This window comes from Hydractinia symbiolongicarpus, chromosome 4, assembly GCF_029227915.1.
Source record: "Hydractinia symbiolongicarpus strain clone_291-10 chromosome 4, HSymV2.1, whole genome shotgun sequence".
Classification (NCBI taxonomy): domain Eukaryota; kingdom Metazoa; phylum Cnidaria; class Hydrozoa; order Anthoathecata; family Hydractiniidae; genus Hydractinia; species Hydractinia symbiolongicarpus.
Window position 1 is genome coordinate 23,728,468 of NC_079878.1, and position 10,873 is coordinate 23,739,340.

The following is a 10,873-nucleotide window of genomic DNA, read 5'->3' on the forward strand; positions in this document are numbered from 1 at the left end:
AAGTTGATAAAAATATGTAGCATTTGATATTCGTGTTTCCGTAGCACGATTTTCTAATTCAGCGGGGGGTCCGCGCAGACACAGACAGACGGAATACGGCTATTATTAAAGAAAAGCTGGGAAACCCGGCGTCGAATCGCCGGGATGAGCCACAAGTAACTGTTGTTGAACGCCCTAAGGGGCGCTTAAAAAGAACTGCAAACTGTGCGACACAGTCAGGTGGAGCGCTTTAGTACAGGTATACAGTTTTTCGTAAATCAAGTGAAGCGCATACACCATTGTAGTTTTGCGACTGTAACATATTTTTCAAAAAATAACTTTCCCGCAACAAAGGCTGAAATAAAAACACAGTTTACAATCGTTGTGACTCTGTCATAGCAAACACAATCGGTCAATATTATTTTATTTTGCAGAAAAAGCTTTTGTAAAAGTTAAAAAATTATTTGGGACACCAGACTGAGCGCTTAGTACAGTTAAGCGGTGTTACACAGGTGTATAGGGACCCTTTTGAAAAAAAACTTTCTTGCAGACAGGGCTAAGCGGTTAGTCCAGGTAAACATTGTTGGACATTCGTGCAGGCATGATTCCCAAGAAAGTTTAAAAATTAATTGTCACAATGGGCTGACCCGCATAGGCGTAACAGCCTTTTCCAAAAAACAGGCTATTGTTAACAGTGACCTAACCGCTTAGTACAGTTAAACAAATGTAAACAGTACCCTTCTCCAAAAAAATTTTATCAACTTCGGTTAAAATGACAACACAGGAAACAACCTGTCGTTAGCCCTCCAGCTAAAACACGTGACAATATATTTATCTTCACATTTTAGAACATAAAAAAAACAAAAAGATGAAACAGACTTAGAAACAACACTGACCACCATTACTTTTTAAAAACTAAAATGGCCATCATGTTTCTTCGTTGGCATGTCTAAGCCGGGAAAGTCTTGATTGGTTTTTCAAAGAATCAGGCGTTTTGATTAGTATACACGTGCGAGCGGTTATAACAAAGTCAGTTAAACTGTGTTTTCTGTGGCTCCTGAGCGGAATCGGCGATTAAGGTCACAGGGGTAAATTATTATTAAAAATGGCGCATTTCAATAATGAATTCATTTTAATCACTTAATTTGTTTTTTAAGTTAGAGGTTTATTAATAAAATTAATTAAATTATGTAAGGAAATAAATTAATTTCTGTAATTTATTTTGATAAATCATAAGATTTCCAATTAAACAACCCCCTGGTTTCTAAAAAGTCGCGGAAAGATCAAAGGAATATCGGTAACCCTTTGGAACACACAAAATACGGCTATTATTATAGAGACTTCTTATGTGCACTTTTGTGCGAAGAGAAAAAAGAAATATGGAGCATTTAAGTTTTGAGAATACATAGCTCAACTCCCCAGAAACTTTTTGCTTCTATAAAATTTTTAAATTTTGTTTTTCAAATCAAACTCGCGGTTTCTGAATTGCGTTTAAAAAAAGCATACATGCTTTTTAGTTAAGAATGTCAAATTTCTGACAATATACCTATTATCCATATTCTTATAAAAATGCGTTTAGTTTACAGCAACGAAGTTAAACTAACTTGTATACTTGGGCAAATATTTCGCTTGAGTACCAACTACCATAAATTTTTCTTTTCTTTACGTAACGTTTAAAGGACATGGTATACCTTTTTTGTATCGGAAAATCGATTTTTTCATTAGCCAATTATATCTGTTCCGTTGCAATTGTCAGTTTTTAAGTTGCTTTAGAAGAAGGGATACAGTGAAACTTCTCTATAGCGGACACCATCGGGACCTCAAAAGAGTGTCCGCTATAACAAGGTGTCCGCTACATAGAGGTTCTTCCTAAAATTAGCTAAAATTTCTTCAAAAACCATCCCGGGGCTATTAGGGCGTATTGAAATCGACCGTAAGGTGTATCAAGAGACTAGTGTTGGGAGAAGAAGGACAGTGAAGACAATATATTGAAGTTATGCTACCTTTCTTTCAAAACTAAAACAAGCTCAAGACTTGACAAAAAACATTGAGATATTGCTTTTTCCTTGCGAAGACAATTTAATACCTTCCACTTTGTCAATAACTTCTGAAATTAGGCCAGTTAGAGTTTCATCGTTTTGATTCATTGAATAATTTAGCAATTTGTTTTAATGTTGCAACGCCTTTGATGGCGAAAGTTGCTGAGAAATGTCTTCTTTCTCGTCGTCTTCTGAAGCAACTTTTTCAGTATTACTGCTGTCAGATGGATCTGGGTAAAACTTGTTGAATAGCTTCCTCTTGAGCTTGTTGTCGCCAGTCTATCGAGTCAGTATTTATTTGGAAATCCCTGCAAATTTTCGTTTTATGGCCCTGAAAAAGCCATAAAATGGCTGAAAGATAACATACAAAAGATTGAAGAATTATTAAATAATAATGTAAAATATTGTGTTAAGTAAATATAAACAAATTCTTTACAAAAATTTGTTTTGTATGACCCATTCTTAATCCTGTCCGCTGTAGAGAAGTCAGTTTCAGGGAGTAATGTCAATGGGACCTTGAAATGATGTCCGTTATATAGAGGTGTCCGCTAGAAAGTGTCTGCTACATGGAGGTTTTGTTATGAGAGTTTGACCATCGTTTCATCCGTTCCCAAGAAATGTGTCTGTTGTAGAGGGGTTTCCGCTATTAAAGATGTCCGCTTTAAGAAGGTTTTACTGTAATACCTAAATGCCATTTGAATGCCATTAATTGATGAATGACATTTAAATGCCATTAATTGTGTGCATTTGTTACTTATAAACATGTGATTTGGGATATGTTGGGTTTTTAAATAACAAGTAAAGAAGCGTTTCTTTATTGTGACGGACAAAATGTCCAGCTAGAAGTAGTCGTCTTTTTCTAATTCTTAAGGATATTGTTGGTAGCCCACAGTATAGTACTTGGTGTATGATGTGGTGCCTCCTTGAAAACTTATGCACCATGCGCGACATTCTCGTTTAACCCCCATTAATTTATCGTAACACATTCCTCTTGTTAGAGATCTAGATTTTCTTAAGCTTGTGACCTGTGCTGCCTACGCTTGCGCCGTCCTGATATCAATATCATATTCAAAACTACTAACCCTTGATATTTAAAACCATCGACGTTTTTTACCTGTTGGAGATTTCTGTGGAGCAGGCTCACAGGTCGGTCTTAATTAAAAGTCACAAAGGCGGTGATACTTGGATTTATTGCCAGGCCTACCAATGTAGCAGCATCTTCAACACCTTTTGCAGCTTTATGCGTGTCCGTTTAAAAGCAAGGCAATATCATCAGCCAAAACTAATTTACTCACCATATTAACTGCGTGTTTACTACTCTTTTTGTCATTCAAATGATAGTTTTAGATTGTCATTACATTTTCATAGCAACTATTATAAAAACGATTATAAATAGATTTAGGCGCTACCTTGTCGATGTCTCTCAGCTCGGTTCCGCCATCGAAAGAAATAAATAGTGCGTGTTTAGGTATTCTTATATATCTCGAATATAACTGTAACTAGGTCTTCTGGTACTGCTCTTAGTATCTTGATTTAGAAGCAATCTATTTGCAAATAAAAGTATTATTTCGCCTAAATCACACGATTTTGGTACCTCAGCTAGTATGAAATCTGAACCTTTGGGGAAAAACAGGTGCATCCCTGCGAAATCACTACTTAAGGCGATTGGAGCGCTTAACACTTTTCAACTAAATATCTAGCATATCTACCGACCTTTCCAATGAAACGCTTTTTTAAGTGAAAGGAAAAAAATCATAATTTTACTCAATTCTTTTGAAGCTATGAGCAACTTCAAGTATCACCTTGGAGGACCATCGACAGAACGAATGAGCCATTTTTGAGTAATATTATTATGACTCTTTTGTTTTCTGAAATCAATGAATCACGTCGCATCACTTCAAGTGTTTCAAAAACTATGAAGTAATGGTACCATAGCATTAGTTGTTCAAAAAAGCTCTATACTTTGTTGATGATTTTCCCAATACTTTATGATGTCTAAATTTCATTTGGAACGCGATTCTATAGGCTATTTTGAGGACCCAAAAATATTTCAGGTTTCGTAAATAGTTGCCACATTGAATTTAGTAGAATAAAAATATTTTGGTCACGATCTATGACGTTTTTTTATTAGAATGGATGTATCATTTTCTGGTGCCATATCAAAATTATACACATTTTTAGATTTAATGGCTGGAAGAAAATGGGTTTTCATCATTAAAAATGTGGGAAAATAATCGGCAAATTTTAATTGATATAGACACTTAACTAATATATTGAAAATATTATCCTAAAGCAGCGTTTACATTATCAGATTTTGTCGGAAGAGTTGTCTCATTAATTTTTCATATCAGATTCTTGCGTTTACATTTACATCAGATTTCGATTTTTGTTTATTTTTAACATGGTTCTTACACAAGAAGGCGTGCTGCTACTGCTGCGATCAATGAAAAAGCAACAAAAAATTAAAGAAAAGGTTTTGAATACAGTGTGTCGCAGATGCGGATGCCTTTGCTTTCTCAACCTTGTCTTTGTACAGAGTACTTTTTACATTCCATAGAGCCTCTCTCTCTATAAAAAATTGAATAAAAGTTCCTGTTTTTGACATTTTGATTTCTTCAAAGATGTTTCTTCCGTCTTGTGCTTTCGAAATCATACGAGTTTTCAAATCATTAATATTTTATAAAACAAACTTCATTGGTTTATTCTCCTCGAACAAAATCTAAAAAGGTGAAATTTCTTAACTTTTCAGATTGTACCTGGCGATAAATGTGCGACAAAAAAGCTTCCATTTTTTTGTTTATATTATCAGATTGTGTCGAATGAGATAAATCTGTCAGATTCTATTGCAAATGACCATGCCTTTTTCAAAAACTTGTGAAAAAGATAATATAAAAATATCTATGTCAGGAGAATTTAATAGTGATCAGTATTTATATAATATAAACAATCTGGTCTGTAAGTTACACATATTCAGGTCTGCAAAATAGATGTGTTAAGAGTAACTCTAAATAATAAATAAATAATAATTACAACAAATAAAGCGTAGAAAGTGAAGATTTTAGTTCAAAATTTTATTGGAAGTTTTCTGGTTACACCCGCTCTGAACGAGGTAGCCACCCCAAAAAAACTAAGAAATTTTAACCGTGCTATACGTCATAAAATTTTAGAAAAGGTCACAAAAAATAAAGTCCCTTTCAATGATGTGGAAAGTTATTCAAAATAAAACAAAAAATAACAGGGTCGGTATGCACTTCCCCCGATTGATTATAAGGTTATAGATAGCATTTTAACAGCTACCTTGCGCCTGTGCCCTCTACGGACTTCCTCAAAAATGCAAAACTCTAATTACCTTACCATCAGGTAAAAGCAGTTATAGTAAGAAATCAAAAAGAAAAGAAATAGTTGGGGATTGCAATGCAATATGAATATTATTCATCACGCAAAGAATTAATATCTTCAACAGCGAATAATATAAAGTTGCTTCACCAGACACGTGTCAACAACATGTTCATGACGATGATAACAACGACGATGAAAAACATGAGAAAGCGTTAGAGACTGTTTAAAAATCATTACGAACAGTGTACTTCAATGTTTATTAGAGTTCTCTTGATACGACTTATTGCTCTCAAAAATACGTCGCTCTTTGTCGACAGCTGTGAAATTTTTTGTTTTAATTATTACTATAACTTGTTTTTGTAATTTTAATGGTTCAATTGCAAAAAATTGCTCATTAAGGTAATTAACACTTTCTAATCATTTAATAATAAACAATAAAAGAAAAATTATTCACTTTCTAACAGAGCTGAGTGAAATTGAATTTCGTGCAGTTTGTACTTATAAAAAGTACCCAAATACCTCAACTTCACACAAATGAAGAGGTTCTGTATTTTGTTGTACAATTCGAAAAATACTACCAACCACAGGTTGACCGCATTTTTGATCAAATGGTGTCGCACCCAGTTGTTCGATAAACGCACACAAATTCCAGGAATCCTGGTTAGCAGACCTCACCAGCAATTTCAAATTATTTGCTCTGAAATGACAACAGTCATGAGTGCGAGGATATAGAACAACATTCGTTATTACAGCATTCTGAAGAAGTTCGACTTCCCACCAAGCGTTTGATTCATTACCCGCTGTGTGAAAACACGATCCGGTTTCGTATATACCATTAGTATTTCCATCCACTCCAAGTGATGCATCTGGACTGAAACTGCCACGGTGTACGCTTGATTGTCTTGCTGGTTTTCCACGCGACAGGTTAATTGAGGCTAAACATACAAATTTTGAATATTTGTTCTTGATTATTTAAGAATGTGAATAAAAGTGTCAAGTATTGACCTACATAATTTTAAAATAAGAAATTGTAAAAATTGCACATTAGCAAGTACAGAAAAAATGATCTACCTGGTTCATGTTCGTTGTCGGAATAATTCAAAGGCTAAAAAAATCGATAAAATAAAAAGAAAATAGAGGACAAGGAGCATTGTTTTAAAAAGATTGGTTACTTAAATTCTAAATTACCTCTCGAAAGCATCAAAAAATTACCTCCACCACTTTTTAAAATAATTCAGTAACAATAACCCTTATATAGGGAACGAGGATGCCACCGGAGTTGAGGTGGGAAACAAAAATATCCCGTCCCATAACTTCTCTTTTGGTGGGTTGTACGGTATACAATTCAATACAAATGATTTCTCTCACATGCTAATTAAAAATCAGGCCTTAATAGATCATTGACTGTTAGCCATAACTTGGCTGTCCTCAGCATTTATTAATAAAATTCCAGTTTTTGAAAATCTATTCCTTGGTATTTGTAGTGATACTTGCTTGAAAACATTTAAGTTAAGTATTATGTTAACTATATACTCAGAATACACAGCTAGATAAGGCACCAACTAGAGAAAAAGTCCGAATGACAAATTGAGGCGCCAGTTAGACACAAAGTCCGTAAAAAAGGTCCGTGCATTTTTAGTTAGAAAAACGTTTTTACTGTTTCGGATCAAAAAAATAATTTCACAGGGTGCCCAAAAGTCTCAAAGAACTAAAAACCATTCTAAAAAATTGTAAGCTATAAAATAGATGCAAGATGAAAACATTAACATTCTGGGGCGTAAATTGGTGTTTGGGGCAAGGGGCGTAATTTGTTTGAAGTATTTGTAATATACGAACCTCAAATATAGAAATTTAATGTAGAAGATTATATCAAGAAATTCAAAAAATGAGATAGGGATTGTAAAAACGGGCGTGAAGTTTCTCCAAAAATGTTTTTGGATTTCCATCCCAAAATGATAAAAATCAGCTATGAAAAGTTTCCGGGTTAACCATTATAGGGTGCAAGCATCTCTTCTTTACCTACCCCGTTCTGAACAACAATTTTAAACTTCTATTTCAGGTTGAAGTAAAATGATGGAAACAGAGTGTATATTTGATACACATTATGACGTAAATGAAGTTAGTCAAGATTTTGTAAATGGACTATAAGACTATAACCAGCAGTTTAGCAATTGTTTTTTTGCTTTGATGTCAAATTACAAGTTAATAAAGTCAAATTACAAGTTAATAAAAGTTGGTGATGGAAAAAATGAAGGACGATTATAGGAATTTGAGAAAATATTTACCTCTAAGTTTGGTAGAAATATAAAATAAAAAGCGTACTCGAAATTAAAAAGACACCGAAAATATAATATTTTGTTGAACACATCTATCACGTGTTTTGAGCAAAAAATAGCGATTTTTTTAATTTTTTGCCATATCTGCCACTGTTTGACCAAGGTCGATAAAAAAAATACATTACATACGAAGAAATTGCGAGATTTAGACCAAGGTGAACAAGAAGCACCGGAACAGAAGAGAAGAACATATACCATTATAATTTCCCTCTAACCAATCAGAAGATATATAAATTCACAAATGATAAGAATTTTAATGGATATTTTGAAGTAAAAAATAGCAATGTCCATTGTTCTGCAATGTGACTGTGGGAAGGTGTAAAGTCAAATCCAGTAAAAGTTGAATAGTAAGCATGTGAAATATTCTAACATAACATAACAAGAGATAAAAACAAGGATCAGCACGAAAGTCTTGATTAAATATTTAAATATTGAGTCAAGACTGACGCCGCTAGTTTAAGGGGGGAATATTATGTTGCTACTTACATCTTTCAATGCCAAATAAACTTCTGTCGCTTCTTTTTTATTCTCGCTTTCGTCGCCATCCTTGTTTCCAGTAGTAACAACACAGTAACATTTTCCATCCTCATAAACAGCATCTAACTTTCTAAAACTGCATTTTTGGACGCATGTTAACAGAGAACCACAAGAGAAAATCTCGGTTATTATTTGATATTTTGTATTTTTGAGTGTCTTTACGTAATGTGTACATTTACACCAATTTGCCATGCTAATCGCAACCAAGAAAATAGGCCAAATATTTATGTTCGTCATGTTCAAATAACGAATCGCTTGTGAGAAGCTGTAGATCAATTTGAGAGGTGTGACAATAAGAATTAATAATGGATTTGCTGCTAACGAAATAAAAAATATGTGTAAAATCGATATGCATGCTACTTATTCTCTAATTTATGAGATTCAAACAAATAATTTAGTCATAATACAATTTTTAGGGTGAGGTACCTTGTCACATAGGCATAAAAAATAAATACATAACGGTTATTCAATCTTTTTTCTTTGTTGGAAAATAGGTAAGGACAGGTCATAGCTGACGTCATCAAAATTTTATGTCCTTAAATGCATGCTTCCTAGAATTAAGTGGATTTTTCCACAGGCCATTGAACTAGTTTCCAAGTATTATGTAATTCCTCATTTCACGGCCACACAACCACAACATTAAGGAGGTTCTACCAGATAATAGTTCTATGTGCTCTTTCCATCTGTACCCCTTGTTCATCCCTTTTGTGACAGAAAAGAGTTTGCACTTTTTCCACGTTCTTCCAAGGCTCATTTGTACTCTCTTGAAGCACGTCAATACGCAAATTTTCCTTCTGTTCCTATCTTCAAATGTTCCTAAAGGGGCTACAAAACGATTCAAGCTCAATTCCTGCATATTCCGAAGAATGGCGTGTAATAAACGGACCCCTTAAATGGTCAAGGTGCAAAAAATTATACACACTTTCGAACCACATAGACGTCTAGACAACCTGTTTATGAATAAAAGTAATTACTTTTATGATGAATTTGCAATTTTTTTCTTTCTCTTTTTCTTCAAAGATAAGTCAGCTGAAGCAGTTGTCGAAAATGTTTTGTTTGCTCATTACGTGAGTATACATTCCTCAACAAAGTATTCACCAGTCACCAATCGAAAACCTACCCTTCCTACTGATCTTAAGTACAGTTTAAGTTCTGCTTATGATGCTGATGTGAAGGAAAATCCTTTTAACACGGAAACATTCAATGCCATTATCTCCACGACATTATCCTTAAGAAAAGTAACACAACAAGTTAGTGATAACATAAGTACAAGAAAAGCAGCGAAAATATTATAATCGCCGCCACAAGTTCCAAAAGGTTTAAACGAACGTTATAAAATGCTGTTAGCTACTTGGTTATCTCGAGTCAAAGATCTTATTTTTGGTGTTTACTGGTAAGTACATCCAAAACCTACTTATATCTCTATGACCCCATACAGCCATAAAAATCCTGTAAATATGTTGCTAGGAAGAAATATAGATATTTAGTTTTAAAATACAGTTATTTGTTTGTTTTTATAGTAGTTATCTCTGGCAACCACAAAAAAATTGTTTGTTCGCCTCTTCTAAAAGGTTTTTAAAAATTTGCTGGATAAACTTAATAAGTATCCTTTTATTCTTGACACATAAGGACTGACTTCTTTTTTTACAAAGTCGCGCACTAACAAAAAACCTCTTAAGCTTTTTACCCTATAAGGGACAGTGAAGTCAAATGGAAACGAACCTTAATGAATCAATATTACGATGGTATGAAAGGGTCAAGTTTTTATTTATTTGTTTTCAAACTTTTATTCTATGTTTTAGAAGTTTTATACTCAAAATGTCAAAGCCTTTATTAGATTTTAAAAGGTTTTTATTGTCAATTATAAATCCTCGTATCCAAACTTTCAAGCCATTCAAAAAAAGACAGAAATTTTTATAACTTTTTAAAATTATTTTATTTAGTTGGCGTGAACTTTTCCTTTTTTATATAAACAGATACGATAGTATAAAACAAAAAGATTTGTAAGATAATTGGAAACCAATTAATTATGATTATAAATGTTATTACGTCATCGTACGACTTTCTATTAATAGAACTTCGTTCCGTGATTAACATAGTTTTTTTAAACAAGCCACATTCATTTGCTACAGATATCAAATTGAGACACATAAGCAGTCGCTAAGATAGCTAGGATAACTGAATTTTGACAAAAAGTTTTCTGGATATTACGAAGAAAGAAGAATTTGTTAGTTAATACGAGCCGAAATTATTTTACTTCCAGAAATAAAAGCAACAGATACGAAATATTCTTTTCACATTAACAGTTACAATCATCTATGGATAAAGCGACTTTTCTGCTTTAAGCAACATGAATCAATTTATATGTAACTGCAATTGTCGCAGACGGGTTCGCATCATAATACTGGTTAAACCAATCACAAGTCAGTATATAAATTAAGAAGCCATTATGAAATGGTGTAAACATGTCATAATCATGATGTTTTTGTGGTCTCTTTCATAAATACAAGACTGGATTTTTCAAGGAATTCTTTTTCTTATCGTTAAATGTTTAATATGTTTTAGACACTGGTCAATCTTCTTTATTTAGTTACATTTTACTGCAATTTTGATTGTGTTTTGTTTAATTAGGATTTCTAATGT

General features: G+C 33.3%; 1 protein-coding gene across 1 annotated transcript; it reads right to left on the minus strand.

Moving 5' to 3' along the window:
- Positions 1–4,876: 4,876 nt before the first annotated feature.
- LOC130641934 (fucolectin-6-like) lies at positions 4,877–9,902 on the minus strand. The gene is made up of 3 exons (XM_057448960.1): positions 8,180–9,902; positions 6,429–6,462; positions 4,877–6,292 (listed from the first exon to the last, which is right to left on the minus strand). The coding sequence occupies exons 1-3, from the start codon at positions 8,465–8,467 to the stop codon at positions 5,856–5,858; spliced, it is 759 nt and encodes a 252-aa protein (XP_057304943.1). The 5' UTR covers positions 8,468–9,902; the 3' UTR covers positions 4,877–5,855.
- Between the last annotated feature and the right edge of the window lie 971 nt (positions 9,903–10,873).

Excerpts from the sequence above, each read along its gene's own strand:
- LOC130641934 (XM_057448960.1), bottom strand. The coding sequence starts at position 8,467 with ATGACGAACATAAATATTTGGCCTATTTTCTTGGTTGCGATTAGCATG. Across the intron at positions 6,463-8,179 it reads TTTATTTGGCATTGAAAGAT|CCTTTGAATTATTCCGACAA; the intron begins GTAAGTAGCAAC and ends CGATTTTTTTAG. Across the intron at positions 6,293-6,428 it reads CGACAACGAACATGAACCAG|CCTCAATTAACCTGTCGCGT; the intron begins GTAGATCATTTT and ends TTGTATGTTTAG.